This window comes from Rhincodon typus, chromosome 2, assembly GCF_021869965.1.
Source record: "Rhincodon typus isolate 14 chromosome 2, sRhiTyp1.1, whole genome shotgun sequence".
Taxonomy (NCBI): Eukaryota; Metazoa; Chordata; class Chondrichthyes; order Orectolobiformes; family Rhincodontidae; genus Rhincodon; species Rhincodon typus.
In genome coordinates, this window is record NC_063333.1 from 131,544,601 (window position 1) to 131,563,583 (window position 18,983).

The following is an 18,983-nucleotide window of genomic DNA, read 5'->3' on the forward strand; positions in this document are numbered from 1 at the left end:
TTTTAACATCCTGCTTGCATAACTGAAAGAAAATCTAATTGTATTTTCAGGATGGTTATGTCCCTTCACCCTGCGTATGTTGATCCTGACTCAGCTCTTGTTTTATCTGACTGTTATGACTTTATTTGCTTCTTCCTGGCCCAGTTTGAAGCTTGCTTTCTCACAATGTGGTTGGTAAGCCATCTGTCCAGAAGGATTTTCTCCTACTTTCTTCTTCCAATCTTCTGATAATTTGTCTCAACACTGTGTATTCCTGTAACCCTGCATTTCCTGTTGCCAATCCACCTAACCTGCACTCTATGGGCAATTTAACATGGCCAATCCACCTAACTTGCAAATCTTTGGATGTGGGAGGAAACAACATTGCTTCTGACACTTGCTCCTCACTTTGTAAAACACTAATTACGTGCAGTATTGTATGCTTCCAGCTCTTTGTTTCACTTAAATATATGTTCTGATCATCTTCTGTAGAATTGCTTTAATTTTTTCATATGGTAAGCATTTTGAACTGGTGTGGCCTATTCAAAAAGTAAATTTGTTTTAATTGGGCAGCATAAATACAGTGTGTGATGAACAAACATTTTATTTTAAAATAAAAGTCCATGAATTGTGCAATTAAAGCTCAAGCTCTCAATGTGCGCTGTCGGGTTCTTGCTGTGGCTCAGCATGATGGGACCTGACTGATCACTCTATGAATCAGTCCTGGTCACAGTGGTGATGAAGAATAGAATGATACAGCACAGAAGATGGTATTTCAGCTGTCATTCATACGCTGGATCTGAACCAGTGACAGACGGACAGACACACAGAAATACACAACAGATGGGTGGAGTGAGGGAGGAAGTTAATGTTTCAGGCTCAAGTGTGATTTACTGTATATCTGATAAACTCTCAATACATAAATCATGACTCGTCTTCCGTACCTAAGTACGTTGAACTATTTTTGATTCCTTTGACAGTCGATATCTAACTTTAGTACCTTTCCAATTCCATAGGGAGAACAGAGAGGGTCCTTGACTTTTATTCGCTCAAGTAGTGATGTTAACGTTGATTTCACTGGACCTCGTCACTCTGTTGTAGACTCCTCTGTCTCTGCTGTGCTGTAAGTAATTAACCATGAGAAAATGTTGCCATAAAGAAGAAGATTATTTGACTACCGGGTGTTCACTTGGAGAGTGCTGTTTTATAAAGTACATATTTCTCTGGACTGTTGAAACATACGCCAGATTAAGAATATATCTGTGCAGTTTGAAGTTGATGCAGAGAAGAACTGCATTTTTATCTAACACCTTTTTTCATGACAGTCAGATACCTCAAACAGCTTTACAGCCAATGAAGTTCCCATGATGTGTAAGCATTGTACGAAATGCTAAAGCTGATTTGCTGTTTGTTGGGTATTACTCTATCCAACATGATTTTAAACTATTTAATCTGGTTTACTGATGTTTTGCAGGTTAATGGTTACATTAGTGAGAGAGCTCCCCCTTCAAAAATCGGTGCTAATTGCCTGAGCGCACAGGTTATTGGTTTAATGTATCGTCTAAAGTTGCTGTGTTCAAGCGTGCAATGCTCTCAGGTGGGATGGAAAATCGTGAGCAAGATAAAGTTTACAGTCGGATATGGATAGGTTAAGTGGGAGGGCAAAAACTTGTCAGATGGAAAGCATGAGATTGAGCAATTTGGCAGGGAGAATGAAAGAGCAAAATCTTAATTAAATAGGAAAAAAACTGCAACACGGAGGGATTCGAGGGTCCTTGCACATGAATCACAAAATGCTAGCATCCAGGGTCAGAAAGTCTGGAAAGCAATTAGAATGCTGGTCTTTATTTCAAAACAAAAGGAGATTAAAATGCGAGGTCATACCAGAACTATTCTAGGTACTAGACCATTGGAATGCTATGAACAATTTTGGCCCCCTTATTTAAAAGTTAGATGTTGGCACTGAAAACAGTGTAGAGAAGGCTCACCAGGTTGTTTCTGGGTATGGAGGGATTTTCATGGAGAGATTGAGTAGTTTGGGCTTGTACTCATTGAAAGGTGAAACAGATTCTTAAGGAGCTTGACAGGGTAGATGAGGAGAGATTGTTTCCTCTTGTGGGAGAGTATAGGGACAGAGGGAATAATTTCAAAGAGATTTTCCATTTAAGACACAAATGGGGAGGAATTCCTTCTGAGTTAGTCCAGTCTGTGGAATTCTTTACTGCAAAGGGCCATTGCACTGGCTCATTTAATTCTATTCAAGGCTGCGATAGGCAGATTTTTAATTGATAGTGAATTGAAGGTTTGGGAGGTAAGGCAGGAAATAAGAGTGAAGGATTTATCGGATCAGCTGTGACTTTATTGAATGGCAAGATGACTTGATGGGCCTACATCTGCTCCAATAACTTGTGATCTCATAGTACCATATTAGCAACGTTGGCCTCGATTATTTGCTGGAGCCAGTGGAATGGGACTCAAACATTGACTGGGTGAGATGGCTGCCAATGTTGGGAGGACTGGATTTGTAATGAAATCTATTGCTTTCTCTAGGCGAGAGAGTGCCAGTGAGGTATGTCTGGACATGCAAGCGGTTGAGAACAGAGTGAGGAGTTTAAAGGATCGAGAAGAAATAGTCACTCACCACATGTTGCAGCAACATCTGTACAAACCCAGGAAACGGGTAAGGGAATGTATGCGTCCCATTTAGTGATCTGTTTGCATATCTTCCTTTTCTTTGAAATTGGGAAGTATTCAAAATTCTCAGGTTGTGGTATTACTTTCTACTTTGGTTTAAAACATTTTTTTGCCCACATTTGATCAAAGCCAAAGCAAATAAAGTCTGTTGTCCTGACTTCTAGTTACTTGGTGCTCACGATTTTGTTCCTATCACTGCCTGGTAGATCTGAATAAATATTAATTAGGCTTTTTATGTACTTTTTTATTTGCATGAAATGCACATAAAAGCCTAATTAATCTGGATGTTCCAGAAACCAGTAGGGAGGTCAAGGCCTCATGAACTTTGATATATAAAGCTTTTTCCTTGGTACAATTAGACAAGAGATTCAATTTTGAAATTTTTTTTGGTATTTGGAGTAAGTTTTCTTTAAATTATGTTTATATAATTTAGTGTTTATCTATCGATAGGATGGCTCATTCCAGAGAAGCCTGATGGGTTACCTCAATAAAATAAAAAATATAGGAAGGTTTGAGGGTAGAATCTATGGATGAATGCAAGGAAGAATACAGGTATCAGAACAGTAATTAATTCCACGTATAGGTTAGCTCAAAGTCAGGCTCAAATGAGCAAAGTAAACTTTGCTTTGTGTTATGATGTCTGTCATTTTGAATACAGACTGATTTGCTGGAGATTGAAGAAGAGTCATTGAACTTGAGTGAGCCATTGAGGTGGCTTGAGCCTGCTGTAATTATTTAATTCCCTTTACCTCTTCTTGGTCAATACCCTTATCTAATCAGTAAGGTAAGAGAAGAAGGTGATTCTCTGGTAGTGAAATCCTCTGCCACACTCTTTATTCACTGGTCCAATGGTGTCTTTTTAAAGTACAGGCTTAATTACAGCCGACACAAGCTGGTACGCAGTGAAGGTGAACAACAAGATAAAGAGATCTTCCAGCGCACCATGAAAAAGAGACTGGAAAATTTCAAACCCACCAAGATCGGAAACAATTACAGCTCGAAACTTAGGAACCTGAAGAAAGAAAGAGCAGCTAAAAAGGTATGCTGAAATGGCAGACTTTTTAGTAAATTTTATTTTTTTTTTACAAATATTGCTAATTTTTACATTTTTGTAAGTGATACTTTAAGTTGGAGTCCTGAAAATATATTTTGGTGTTGAGGAGTCAGGGAGAATTTTAAGGGCAGTAATGGGACCGTTTGTCACTTTTTTTTGTTAAATTTATGATCTGGAATTCACCGCCTAAGCAAGGAAAGCTGATTCAAAAATAACTTTCAAAGGGCAATGGGGCAATTTAAAAAGTAAGCAAATTTATTAGAAAAAAAAACTAAAGAAAAAGTGTTATTGCTGACACAGATTAAGAGACACAGGTAATGTTGCAGGAGCCTAGGTTCAAATCCCGCTATGGCACACGGTGGAATTTGAATTCAAGAAATAGAAAGAAAGATCTGGAAATAAGAGTCTAATGATGACCATTGTCGATTGTCAGGAAAACCCATTGGCTCGCTAATATTCTTCAGGGAAAGAAACTGCCTTCCTTACTTGGTCTGGACTTCACATGTGATACCTCACCTACAGTAATGTTGTTGACTCTAAACTGCACTTTGGGCAGTTAGGAAGGGACAATAAGTGCTGGCCTAGCCAGAGATGCCCTTTATCCTATGAATGAATTAAAAAACAAAGCAAGAAAATGATAGGATTAACCTGGAAAGAGCAGAGAAGTGAATCCATTTGGAGATACTGTTTTCTTTCTAAACAGCTAGCACAGGAATGATGGGCCAATTGGTCATTTCTTTTATGCTGTAAAATTCTTATGGGTTCTATGAATCACAGATGCATGACTATGGTATTTATGACCACTTAGATTTTTCTCTTGTCTCGTGTTGTTTGACTGGACACTTTTTTTTTTTTCTCCGAGCGTACACCATGCATTCAAATTCCTGAGATGTAGGCCCCCAATATTTACGGGAACATGGGGAAGGTGGGAATGTGGTGAGACATGGGAGGTGTCTTTTGTGAAATTTAGTCAGATGTTATGATTATTTTTCCTTCCAGTTCCAGATCGACAGCTGGTCAAATTGACGAACAGGCTGGTTACTGAGCAGAGAAAACTGTAGCAAAGAGCACTTGCACATGTTCCCTGTCGATTGTTAAAGCAGAAAAATGTTGGATTAGAAGGGAATTTGGTTAGAATTGTGAATGAGAATGATTAAGGTGGGGAGGTTGGCACTATAGGCTTCCTAGAGAGGAACTGGACGCACGTACTCCACCTGACCCACAAGGAGTGCTATAAATGGTACCCAGTATCTTAAGCCAGCAGTTCTTCTTGTTTTACTACTGGATTTCCTTCACTGTTGGGTGCTGTGCACAGCAACAGTTAAACCTGATTCAGACCACCTCTTGCTATCAGAGCCTGATTCAGTGTCTGTTGATGAAGTATTCGCCTTCCTTCTCCAGTAAACTGACATGCAACAAAAATGGTGACAGTCCAATTGGGGTGTTTGTTCTTCTTTCATTCTTTTGTCTTTCAGCCTTGACCTTCTGTGGGTCATTGGTGTGAGGGCCTTTTGAGAAAAGTGGCCATCAGACGCTTGTCCCCCTCCCACAGTGCTGAAGCTATTTTTGCCAAGATCACAAGTGACATCTTATTTGGTTGTGGAGATTGGAAGATATTTGTCTCCTCCTTCGATGTGGTCTGTGGAAAGGTTGCCAACACGATCCTCCTACTTTTGACTGGAAGAGTGGAGCTGTGCTCACTTGGTTCCATTCCTATCTATCTCATCACAAGTAGAGAGAGGCCTGCAGTAGACTTTTTGCTGTCCATTCCTGCATATGTCTATATACTTGGCTCCCTCCAACTTCTTCTTCTCCCATGATGCCCCCTAGCCCCGTCATCCAAATGCAGGGTCCCGTTCCGTGAGCGTGCTTGCAGCACCCAATTGTGTCTCCTCATCCCCTCTCTCCACTATATTACCATCCCTAATTTATCAGACTGCTCGTCTGACATTGCTGTCGGATGAGCAGCAGTTTTCTTCCCTGTGCGGAAAACCACCGGCACAAACCCAGCTCCCTAGCCATTTTCTCCATCTGTCTTCCCAGCAAATCTTTTTCCTGTTTTGTTAATTTGGTATCATGTTTGCTGAGTTTAGTTTCCAATCTCAAGCAGGCCACTGTTGCAAGCACCTATTTTCAGTCCACTTTTGCAGCATTGTCTGAATTTGGCTGCCACCCTCCCCTTCCCGACTGCATGTATACCTTGCCTTTAAGAGAGTTTGTCTGTTAAGGATTCCATCTCCTGTGTATACACAATGTTGCAACTTTGCTTGCCAGTTATTCCGCAAACTGTGCGCACACATCTGTTGGTTTGCTGTCATGCCTGTTTCCTAACTTTGTAATGCGTTTTAATTTTTTAATTAAACTGTTGCACCGAGTTGATCAATCCCTGACAAGTGATTGAATATTAGACCACAAACCCCCATCTCTGTCTCAGCTCATCTGTGGCTGAAACCAGCAGCCAAACCTTTTTCTTGTGTCCAAACTTGGCATTCCTCATTGGCCTCCCACCCCTTTTAAACGGTTTAAGATTTCAGCTCATCCAAAATTTCTGCAGGTTTCCAAACTGTCACCCATATCCTGTATATTCTTCCTTCCTCAGCACTCCACTCAACCAAAAGTTGAGCAGCACCTCGATTTTGAAATTTTTATCCTTATTTTTGAATCCCTAACGTCGTCCTGGTTCTCTGGCATAGCCCTGATTGTAATTGTTTTCTCCAAAGGTGGCTAAGCCTTCAGCTGGCTTTGGTGTTTAATCTCCGAGTGCCTTTATAGGATGCAAGACAAATCTATACCTGCCTCTTTTGGTCACATTTTCCATCACCTGCCCTAAAAAGTGTTTGTCTGAATCACATTTTCACAATGATTATAGAGATCATTTTATCTCCACAGTCTTCTGTGAATAAAAATGATTTACAAGGGTATGGGGGGAAGAAAGCAAGAGATTAACAGTAGGCTGTAAAACGCACTTGAAGAGCCAGTGTGGAATGATGGGCCAAATGGCCGCCTCCTGTGCTATAACACTTCTGTGATCTGCCTCCTTTTTCATGAGGAGGGAATAAAAGCAATTGATTGCCTTTTGCATTTAAGTGATAAGGTTAGCTATAACTTAAGTTATAGTTCCTGTGGTTGCTTTTTCAAATGAACAATGAAGAATTGCTAAAACTTGCCAAAATAAAGTTATTTTTCCCTTAATCTGTACTTTGGCTGTCCTGATTTTCTTTCAGAAACACAGTGATGCAATGTCAAATGGAAAGCTTCCGACACATTCTGTTTCTTTCCACGTTAATAAAGGTAATTTCAAACATTTACTTCCTTTCTCGTTTTAAGCTCGCTTTGTGCCCCCCTTCCCAACCCCTCTGCTGACTACTTGGATCGCATTTGCAAAGGTGGCTGGTCATGTTAGATTCCTTGGCCAACTTGTCACTCTTAAGGGAATTTAGAGAGAGTGGGTCCTTGGAGGCTGATATGGCCTTGGAAAAGATGGTTCATCTGAATAGCTGTGGTTTTGCTTGCAATGGAGGTATTGCTAAGTGCAATCAATAAAAGGAACCCTGTCTATTTTTCCCATTTTCACCTCCATCTCCCCCCACCTCTGCTCATCTTCCTGAGGTTCTATGCTTATTCATTACAATTCCTACTGTAAGCACAACAGACCCAGTTATCATTGACAAGTTACCACAACAGGAGGATGTCTGGCTGATTCAGTTCTAGTACTCATTACTTAAACTCGTGAAGTCTTTTCACTGTTGACCACAAATCCTCCTGAGGTGTTGATTTAGGAACAAGAGTACGTGATACAGCCCTTCAATCCTGACCTGCTGTTCGATGAGATCATGACTGATCTGTGGCCTAACTCCATAAACCTGCCTTTTGTCTTTGAACTTGCCTGAAATCCCGCAGTTACAGTCCTTCCAAGCTGAAACCCCTGGGAAACAAATGCCTTGGGCTCCTATTCTTTAACAAATCTCCAGGTGTTTTTAGGGCACTAAATTGATCACCAGACCCTGGGCTAAGTATTGGAAGGTTTCGTCAAGGTACTGGCTGAGTGAAGGAAAATTATTCCACTGGTGTGAACTTGAGAATGGAATGATAGTCTCTCTACTCCGGTAGATCACCACCATGTAAAATTTGTAAGCATTCAAGCATATGATGAACAAACCCCAACTTTTTGCTGACCGTCCGTCTCCTCACTGACAATTCCTGTTTCCACATGGCCGTTCTGACTTTTAATTGATCAAAGTGAGGAAGAAAATAATTAACCTCTATTTACCAGTTGAGCACCACGTTCTGTTATAGTAGCTTGGTTGATTCTGTGCAAACCTTTATTTTAGTTGTGAGCTTTTATGAAAAGTTAAAAGAAACATTTCTATTATACCATAAGTCTGGATTTAAATCAATGATACTTGCCAAAAGGTAACATTGATACTCTCTGCATTACATTCATCTGTTGCTGTATTTAAGAGATGTTTCCTTTCTATTTATCCAGACTCTGTCGAGGATCGCTATGAGCCATTAGATGGAGGAATTAGTTTCCTCATTACACCTGCCAGCAGTGAACAGGATGAAGCAAGAGCTGGTAAGATGTCTTGCTGATCCATTGGTGACTGTTTGTTTGTTTGTTTCTCTGGATGTTTCTATTAAATATATGGAAATCTAAAAGTAAGATTCAGAAACTCTAGTTGGTATGAGCAGCCTCCTAGAGAGGGTTTTGCATCTTCAAATTGGGTCCTTTTATTAGAGCTGAAACACTCTTGCATCAGCATTATATTTATATTACAAAATGCCAATATGAAGAGCTTTCAAATAGGCCCTGGGTTGAAACTCTGATCTGGACTAAGCTGTCTAATCTTGGAGCCAGTGTATTGGCATTCCAGCAACCTCCAACATTATTTTGTAAGGGAGGAGAAAGCGCCAGGATTCCCAGTTCTGGTTACTACTTGAAGAATATCTTGTCAAAGGTAGATGTTGATTTAGGACAAGACTGGTCTCTGATGCAATGTTTCTGTTGATTTGATTTGACTGATCTTGGGTTTTTGATAAAACAAACAGAATAGAGCAGAAAATGCTGCCATTGTTCAGCAGGTTAGGCAGCATCTACAAAGAAAAAGATGCTGCCCTAATTTGCTGGTACAAAGATTTGAGCCTTTTTGTTTTAAAAGCCTCCCTTGACATCTTAGATGTTGCATATATATATACTCTGGAGTTACCTTGATGTATTCTAACAGTTACACCATGGGCTGCTTCATAGTACGGTTCCATAACTCTGCAGTCAGTATAAATGTTGAACAATGATGTTTTGAACATCCTTTGTGCACCTAGAAATTCTGGATTGTTTTGTATAACCTAACGATGGCTCCTTTCGAAGAGAAATGGGGTAGACTCAAAATCCTACTTTTATTACAGCTGCACTATCATTGTTTGTTAATGTGATGATTGGAACTAGGAGGATTGCGTTGACTGAGATCCTTGATTGACCCAAGTTAATGTCTCCAATTAGGAAGCCCTGTCTGACCAATATAGACAGGGGAGAAAATAGAGAAGAAAAATATAAACAGGGGATTTAGAATCTCTTCAGTTTAGGGAACTGACTCCGAGCTGGCTGACCACAGACAGTGTACTGTGCACAAGTAAAGGCTGACTTGGATACCAGCCTCTGTGCAGTTATTTCAGTTATTGATGTAAGCTCGGGTATTTTTCATGCACTTATCTGTTTGTGAACCTTTCAGTAATTTATTGCAACTAATTCTTGTTTTGTAATATTAAATCGTTCCTGCAGGGATCGATAACCCAAGTTTTTCCACTGAGGAAAATAATTCTACTTTCCAAATGACACCACCGTGGATGTCCAATGAAGAAGCAGTAATTCCATCCCAGAGGGCACGTTTACAGCTTCCAAGGAGTCCCACCAATTTCCGACGCCTCACGCCTTTGCAACTCAGCAATCGATCCATTGATTCGTTTTTGCTAGCGGACATCCCAGATGAGCATCCATTGGCTTTCCTGCCCGGATCATCAATGTAATGATATCATCCACTTTATTCTTTTTTTTGCTGTCTGAACAAAACAAACCTTTTCTCCTCCAAAACTGCCTAAAAGTGGGTTCCCATCAACCGTTTTGAGAAATCAAGAATTTTGAGGTTTTGTTTCCACGGAATTAAAAACAAACTTACCTTGCGTGAAGCAAAAAAAAAAGTAGCTGCCAATGATTTCAGAAAGGAAGGTTGAGCACGATCAACCTGGCTGTCTGTTGAAGTGGTGACGAGAGGAGAAACAGTAAATATAGTGCTAATAAGCTTTGGCAAAGTATGGGTTGCAGACACTATTGGAGAAGATTATGGCATATTGAAAATAGGGGAAAGATAGTCTCTCGTTCAAATTTGCTATCTGAAATGGAGGAAAAGACAATCTTTCAAATGTATTTGGAAGTGGGCAGAGGTGTTCCATTTGGCTCTGTTCTGGAAGATTCTATTCACTGTAAATATGTGTGATTTGGATAAAGGCTGGAAGAAATGTGTCAAAATAGGAGGCTTAGTAAATTAGTTCAGAGAAATTGAAGCTATAGGAGTCTAAGTAGAATAAGCTTCAAAAATTTGGTATGTTGACTTCAGTAAGAATAAATGTGCAGCACGGCTGTTTGTTTTACACTGTACATGGGGGTTGAAATATTTTGAAGTAATCTTTCTTCAGAGACACTGGCAGACCTGCTGAATTTCTCCAGTGCTTGCTGTTTTTAAGATCCACTCAAAGTATTGTTGTTATACTAAGACAATACTGGCTTTCATGATGGGAGGTATAGAATATAAAACTGGAAATGTACTAGTGAAGAAAAATATACCTTAGTAAAGTCATAGTTGGAGGATTGTTTGCATAATTTAGCTCCATGTTATTGCAGAATTTTTATGGAGGGTTCAAAAGGATTTGCTTGAGTACTGACTGGCATGATAAGGTACAAATATGAAGAAAAGGTTTAAAAAATGAATATTAATTTTATTAAAGCAGTGGATCATGTCATGTCATATATGCTATACCTCAGGGTAGGTCCTTTGCTGGTTTAACCTGCTGATGGTTTATCCTAAGTTTTGGAATCGGGGTAGGAAGAAGCTGGTTGTGAATCACTAGCTCTGGTCTGTTTCCTACTATCTCTTTCTTTTACTCTGACCAGTTCCCTGTGACGTTGAGTACACGAACGATTGTGATGATCGAGTATGAACTATTTTCGGAAAAGGTTCCTTTGTGTTCTGGAGTATCAGCAACAGGTGAATCTAACTGTTTCATGCTGCTATTTAGCAGCAGCAGCGTGGATGGTACAGATTAGAATGCTGCTTGCTGTCAAGCCAAAAAGCCATCCTGCCTCGGTCTGAAATGAGTATGGTTTATGAATTTCAGTGCCAATGTAATACCAAGTATATAGGCAAGACATACCGAAGATTGGTTGATCATGTTACACAACATATCCCTTTACCAGCTCACAACAAGCAACATACTGACTGTACCCAGCTGCCTGTGTTTGCAAACTCAAGTGGCCAACATTAGATTTGATGTTGTGATTGGAGAATTAGGCTAAATAATCCTGTGTGTAAAATATATACTGACGACCAATTCGGGATTGTCAGCTGGATTTGCAATGTGGTGCGTTTGTGTGTACTGGGAGCTATGTACATTAACGCACATTTCTGTCTGTAAAGAATAGAGTACTAACAACACCCATGTTTCAACTTGACAAAATAGGTGACAGCCACTCGCTGATTCATTTCTCTGGGAAATGCCTTGACCAGTCAGTTAAAATGTCTGGTTTAAAAATTAAAGCTTAACTGTTAACTGTCTATTGTCATTAATTGGTGCATTCTCAATGACCGCACATCCGAACCAATTGACCAACCAACTGTGTTTGCATACAGTATAAATGTCACTTTTTCTGTTTATTTCTTGTGAATTGTCCTGATAAGGGCAAGATGAAAAGTTTCATCCTAATCTATCTCTATTCCAGCAATTCTCTGGTTCTGTACTACCAAACAACTATTACTGACTATTATTTTTGAGCCATTTGCAGCAGTTTGATTGGCAGTTTTTGTCAGTGGTTAACTGGCCTGAATCTACAGAACAGTGTTGTGAATACAGCTTCACTTTTATTTTTCTCGTTATGTTGATGTTCATGTGCTGCTTTTATTCTTTCACCTAACTTTCTCATTTCTCCCTCATTCAGATTTTTCTGACAACAGTTTGTGGTTGTGTTTGAGCATGTTTTTAAATTTTAATTTTGGGCAGTGATAAACGGGGTATTAATGGAACACAGGGGATGCCTTCCAGATTCTTATGCAGTGCTGTAATGCACAGTTTTGTGTTTTACATTTTCCCATCCACTATCCAAATACCAGAAGTGACTAACACATCACCAGTTGATATTCATCCATGTGGTGCTGAGAGTAGGCATATGGATTTGAATCCAGCTTGTGATAGAACAGAGTCCTGAACCTTCTCCAGTGCCAGTCCCTCCTTAGAGTCAAGGTTTTGACAGCTTAAGCTCATTTCACCCAATGGGAACTATTGAATAAAATGCTCATATATTTTGACACCAATTGCTAATCTCCTTTTGTATCTATAATACAGGATGGTTTAGGAAATGGACATATTGTACTGCTATAGTAGTAGATTTCAGTGTTTGGACTGATGGCAGTTATGGACGAGGGGTTGCACTGTGCATCTGGTGCATGCAATGACTGTGTAAAATATGTAATACTGGTGCTGGCTACCTGAAATTGAACTAAAGGGGAACCCTCTAACTAGCGTAGATGTTCCTGCACACAGTCATCAGTGCACATAATCTCACCATCTCTCTCTTTTTTTGGGTCATGGGAATTGCATCTTCCAGCTTTTTCTAGCATCACCACCTCTCCTATCTTGAGTCTCTGCACTGAGATTTGTTAAAATCTCAGGTTGAATGTCCTGTTTGTTCACCTTGGTTACGATTTGCTGAAATTCCTATGAATGGATTTTGTTTTCTACCTCTTGTGTTATCGTTTGACTCCTTTTATGTTTAATTGAAAAAAAAACTCCCCTGCTCTCTCTCTTGTGGCTTTTTTCCTATTTGTTCCCTCTTTAGGCTGAATGTTGCAGCAATAATGTTACTCTTGGTTAAAAAATTTACAAGGCAGTGATGCAGTTACAGATCTAACATTTTTAAAACCCACGCTTGAACAAAACTAAAATATGTGAAGTTACTTTTAATTCCACCTTATAAATTTTAATCCTGACACATGTGATTTATTGCTGCTTTTAAGTTTCAGTTAAGTTTATTTTTAAGTTTATTTCAATCTCTTAGATTGCTGCTGATGATCATCCATACTTCTGATCAAACTAAATTACTAACCAGAAGCTCAGAATAAAGGTTTTTATTTTTGCTGTCTGATAACTGGGTCACGCGAGAACACTGCTCCAATATTTAAATCTCTTCTCTCTATTGTATAATGTTAATGGAAAATGGAATATTTTTGTCAAGTGAGCTGAGTTTCTATTACAGAATACGATTAATGTGGTGCAGTCTTGTGAATGTACATATGAGTGCACAAATTATGAGCAGAAGTAGGCCACTTGGCCCTATGAGTTTGCTACACCACATTGAATATAATTGTGGCTGATCTGATTACTCCATGAATATGGTGCCACCTTGTGAATGTCCTATAGGTTGTGCATTGACTGAGGCATCCTGAGTCTCTGGTTAAAACCTCTTGCCTCAGGTAATGGCCATTTGGCCTGTAAATTCAAATCTTTGTTGTGTTACTTTAATATTTTACCTGTTCTTGAGGGGAAAAGAATGCCATCGGTGACAATAACTGTTTGCAATTTATCCAATAAAAATAAATAAACTAAATTATCTGAAAGAGCATTCTTAAGGAATTGGACAGTAGAAAGTTTCTCTCTCACATGTGAATGTTTTCTATCTTTGCTAAGTTACTCCTTTAATGTTGTATTGCTATTTGTGTCAAGACTGAGGTATGACTTTGAACAGAACAATATAATGCTAAGTCTTTAAGCAACTAATTGTTGCATCTTGTGCTCATAGACTGGCTGGCTTTCTGGTTTTGCAGGTAACTGTAAATCAATCTGAAGTTGTCCTCCATTGCTGAGCCCTTCCATGTCGGATAAGAAGTAACTTCCGAAAAAGATGGCTAAATATGCGAAGGTGATCTTTGCTCTGAGAAACCCTCTTGGATTTTCCGATCTTATCTCCAGGCAGCATGTTATCAAGAGCTATTCTTTACTGAAAAATGTAGATTCCCGAATCCATTCAAGGACAACAGCCACATTGAAAGCCAGCTCTATTGAAATTATTTTCAAAGCAACTATTGATATTTTCAGCAAAGCCTAATGAAGACCATCTACTTGGCTCAGCATCAAAGAACTTGCTGTGAATGTGCAACAGGCTGAGATGCTGAAAGGAACTGAGGGTGGAAGAACAGAAACCATTGGTGAAAGAGGAAACTTAATGGGTGCAGCCTTCGCAATCTTTTCACTGGTACAAGCTTTTTGCATTATCCAGCTCTCTGGAACTTGGGTCTCTCCCAGTCTTTTGTCTCATTTTCTTAGAACGAGAAGGAACATAGTTTTAAGCACATTTGTGCTCTGCTTCACCAGCAATAGAATTGGTGAGCTGGACATCATCTGATTATGTGGCACATTGCCAGAAAACATGTTTCTTGTACAGGCACTGAAATGGACTGCTGCGATCTCTTAGATTTTAGAGGGAGAATTGGTGTAGCTCTGCTAAGCATTTTAAATGGGATATAAATAATACCTATGGTTCTCTATGCATGTACAGGAATCAACCGGGATAGAGGAGGAAATCTTGTTTCAATCATAAAAATGCAGGTTTTAATGTTTGTGGGAAATTGGCTGATATGGACTTTTCCTTCTCCAATTTATATTTTTAGATATTTTGTTCAGTAAGTTTTTTTTGTTACAGTTCATATTGTCATACCTGTTTATTTTTTTTAATAAAAGAAAGAAATGGGTACACAATAGTCATTGATGTGCTGTAAAATAATGAGGTGTGAAGGTTACCTGACCCAGTGGGCCTCCTGGGAACTGGAGGTCAAAAATGCTTAAATGTTTCCGAAGCACAGATCATATTGTCAGACAAATACTTGTAAATCTGACATCCTGTGCTGGAGATTAAGCTTTAATATTAACATTGTTGGTGTCAGAGTATGTGCAAAAAGCATGAGACACTGTCAGAAGATGCATATTTTCATTATGAGGCTACAGCTGACCTTTTTTTTTTCCTGACTTAGCCTTCACAAAGTCCAACAGGAGTCACATTGGTAGAATATAGGTTAAGAAGGAGTCTTTTTAATGCAATCAGGGTTTGAATGCTTTGTCTAGACTGGATGAGCATTTAAGTATGCCTTTTGCAATACATAAGGGCATATTCTTGTGGACGTGCAATAGATCATGTCGAGTACTGAGTACTCCATTACCCCACCCCCCTATTTATTCCCACACTTCATTAGGAACCCTAATCTTTTTCTGAGTGCGGGTGTTCCGAAATTAAACAAGTGAGTTCTTGATACCTGACGTGGGGCAGGGTTGTGGCTTTTCTCCCTAAAACATTGAGAGAAAGAGCCATCCAAGCTAAGACTGGCTACAGCTATTTGTCTTCCAAATGTCATTTTCGAATCTGCCTTGATTAGCCTACACTCAGGAAAAACCAATTCCCATTCTAGGATTGAGAATGAACATTATTTATCACAGTGAGGCTCTGATTAGTGCATCAAGTGATTTAAATTGATCAAACTGGGAACAAGTGACAAAAGCCGCCAACATTATTTAGGGTCATATCAAGGGTCAACGCACTGCTGCTAACTTAAGCAGCAGGGAGAGAGAAAAGGACTTGCTGATTTGTTGGTCAGTGAATGCCATTTACCTTCTAAATTTCCATTTGCCTCCCCCTTCTCCATTCCCTTCACTCTTCCAAATCGCCTTAGATCTTCAGTAAATAATGCAAGCTATACGGTTGTAGATTTAATACTTTACAAAAAGACAAAAGCAATTACTTCCTTTTTAGACATCGACCTAAGTTTCTTTGCTTTCATTCATAACAGCATCACAATGCAGCAGAATGCTGATCTAAGAAATTCTGCTTTTTAGGTTATTGATATTGAGATTCAAGTTGTGAATTATCCTTTTCTCAATCTCCTATGAAGTATAATATTGATTCCTGGCCTCGACCATATCTACCGTATAACCAGGCACTAAGAGTTCCCTAAGGTGCATTTTTGTATGCCAGTTGTTTTACTTTTTTTGCATGTTTTCATTTCAACCTTCTGTCCATTTGTTGAACAATAGATTGTTATCTGGATAAAGGGTGCTTCTCTGAACCTCAATATTTTTAAACCCTATGAGTAACAAGTTTCAACAGGCTGAATTATTAGATGCTGATTTATTGGGCGGGTATAATTATTGGCTACAATGAGGGTTTTGCAGGGTACACTAATCTTGTTTCTTACCCTGTTTTCTTCTGGCAGCCAATCAAGTGTTGTATCTGATACAAATTTGACATTATCATGTCTCTAGTCTGCTAATGTGAACTGTACACGATATCATCTAAGTCTGTTTAATGTCTTCCACATGTTTTATTTACTAATTTTTAATATGTATCATGTTCAAAGATTTACTCTTATGTCGGAGTTAAAAAATCTATTTAAAAATAAAATTTTAAAAGGAAATGGTGCATCTTTTTAAACAAATAAAATTGCAAGTGGTTCCTCAGGGGTATATGAACTTTTCTGTCTGTCTCCGTCTCACGCTCTCGCTCTCTGAATGAATGTCCTATCCGCCTTTTCCTTTGGCTGTGCAAATGTTTCTGGCACTTTGATTTGCAAAGAGCAGGGTAGTTATCTTGGGCAACATTCACCTTTTCACCAAAACACATGAACTGGTTCTTTGTCATTAGTTGTGAAATATTGCTTACAACTAAAGCCTCCATAACTATGGTTACATTTAAAGACAATATTTCACTACCAAGCGAGTTGGAATGTCCTGAGGATGTGAACAATGTTGTATAGCTGTGAAACTTGGCTGGAACAGCATTTTTTCCGATCCACATCATTTTAGTAGAATTGACCTTCTACCCAGCTAGAAATTTTTTGCTCCTTGTCGGTCTGTCTTATTCTTTAATTCCTTGAAATTTAATTGAATTGTGATCACAATCTGTAAAATACTCTCTCACTTGCACTGTTCTAACTTGCCTAAGTTAATTCCTGAAAACAAAGTCTCTAAGTTTGTCTTCCATTTGTGGTATATTCTGACTTAAAAACCTCCTGAATGCAGTATTGCATACTTTTTTAAAACTGAATTTATTCCAGTTAATATTTAATTGAAATCTGCAAGAATTGCAACCCTATTACCTCTGCACTTCTCGGTAATTTGCCTACATCTTTTCTCTTGTGTTATTCTGTCTGTTTGAAGTTGGTACATTGAACACTCCCAGAAGTGTGACTGGCCCCATTTTGTTTTGGTTCCTCAATTCAACTCTTCTGGAATTTTCTAATCAACCTATTCAGAGATGTGGTAACATACCTCTGGAGCAGTTTGAACTTAAACCTGGGACTCCTGGCTCAGTAGTAGGGACAGCACCACTGTGCCTCAAGAGCCCCAATCTGTTTAATCCTTTTTGAACAAAAGCAACGTGCTGCATTTGTTGAAAATACATCTGGCAGTATCTGTGGGGAGAGAGAAACATGTTAACATTTAGAGTCATAGAGATGGCCAGCTTGGCCATGTCGGTCAAATATCCTAAATTAATCTAGTTCTGTTTGCCAGCATTTGGTCCATATCCCGCTAAACCCTTCCTATTCATGTACCCATCCAGATGCCTTTCAAATGTTGTACTTGTACCAGCCTCCACCGTTTCCTCTGGCAGCTCGTTCCATACACACACCATCCTCCGTGTGAAAAAGTTGCCCTTTAAATCCCTTTTTAAACTTTTCCCCTCTCTCCACTCCCCCATCTTCTTTTCCCTTAAACCTATGCCCTCTAGTTTTGGACTCCCCTACCCTGGGGGAAAAGACCTCGTCTATTCACCTTATCCATGCCCCTCATGAGTTTATAAATTTCTAGAAGGTCATCTCTTTGCCTCTGACACTGTGGGGAAAATAGTCCCAGCCCATCCAGCCTTGCTGTATAGCTCAAACACTCCAACCCTGGTGACAGCCTTGTAAATATTTTCTGAATCCTTTCAAGTTTCACAACATCTTCCCATGGCAGAGAGTGAGAAATACACTTTAGTTTAAATTTCTCTCACAGAGCAGGAATTTAGCATGTGGAATGTGTGATGCTATGGCTGGGAATTGCTCAGCCCTGAGGAAAATGCCTAGAAAGCAGGTGTGCTGGTAAACTGCAGTTGATTGAAGGGGAATGGGCAGCTAATTTGTATTATCAATGTCCTGGGCCATTAACGTTTTGTTAGCATAATGAGGGATCAAGCTGTTTGGAGGTGGTTTCCCAGTGGGTGGGGAGAGGTGCAGGCCACAAGGAACAAAGAGGAGCTGTTTGCTGGTGAATGGATTCCTACCTTCCCAACAATATCTGCAGATCATTTGTCTTTTGTAAGGCCCCACGTGATTCTTTTTACTTGCTTAAGACCCAAGGTAAGCAGCCTGCTTCAACAGTGACTATAATCCACTGATTCTTTTCCCCCCCATGGATGTGGGATTTGCTGGCAAGACCGGCATTTTGTTGCCCATCCCTACTAGCCCTTGAACTGATTTGGCTTGCTAGGCAACCTAGGCAATTTCCAGGAGCAGTTGAGTCAACCATTTTGGAAATTCCTTTGTCTAAAGAACACTTGTGAACCAGATGGGTTTTTTATAACAACAATCTATCATAATTTCATGGTCACCATCACCGGCACATTCTAGAGTTCATGAATTTAAATTTAATTTCTACCAATTGCTGTGTTGAAATTTGAATCCAGATCACTAGCCTGGCCTCTAGACTTGTAGACCAACGACATTACCGCTACGTTACCAGGAGTTTCAGAGAACTTGCACTGCTGAGATCTGAGGGACCAGCCTATAATTGCGTTGCAGCATGCAAGACCTATCCATTGTTCTCAGAATTGTTTCCGGTTCTCAGGGAAGGTCACCGGATCTGAAACGTTAACTCTGATTTTTCTCTTCTCCGATGTTGCGAGACATGCTGAGCATTTCCAGCAACTTCTGTTTTTGATCCTGATTTACAGCATCTGCAGTTCTTTGGT

At 39.5% G+C, this 18,983-nt stretch overlaps 1 protein-coding gene across 4 annotated transcripts in view; it reads left to right on the forward strand.

The window, feature by feature from the left end:
- The window catches only part of LOC109921751 (sodium/hydrogen exchanger 3), a 119,469-nt gene extending 103,020 nt beyond the window's left edge, over positions 1 to 16,449 (forward strand). For all 4 annotated transcript variants that reach the window (XM_048609920.1, XM_048609911.1, XM_048609931.1 and 1 more), the window contains exons 11-17: positions 996 to 1,102; positions 2,530 to 2,659; positions 3,539 to 3,712; positions 6,952 to 7,018; positions 8,214 to 8,303; positions 9,504 to 9,744; positions 13,813 to 16,449. In XM_048609920.1, the coding sequence (XP_048465877.1) occupies positions 996 to 1,102; positions 2,530 to 2,659; positions 3,539 to 3,712; positions 6,952 to 7,018; positions 8,214 to 8,303; positions 9,504 to 9,744; positions 13,813 to 13,816 (813 nt within the window). In that variant the 3' untranslated portion in view covers positions 13,817 to 16,449. The remainder of the gene's footprint in view (positions 1 to 995; positions 1,103 to 2,529; positions 2,660 to 3,538; positions 3,713 to 6,951; positions 7,019 to 8,213; positions 8,304 to 9,503; positions 9,745 to 13,812) is intronic.
- Positions 16,450 to 18,983: the final 2,534 nt, after the last annotated feature.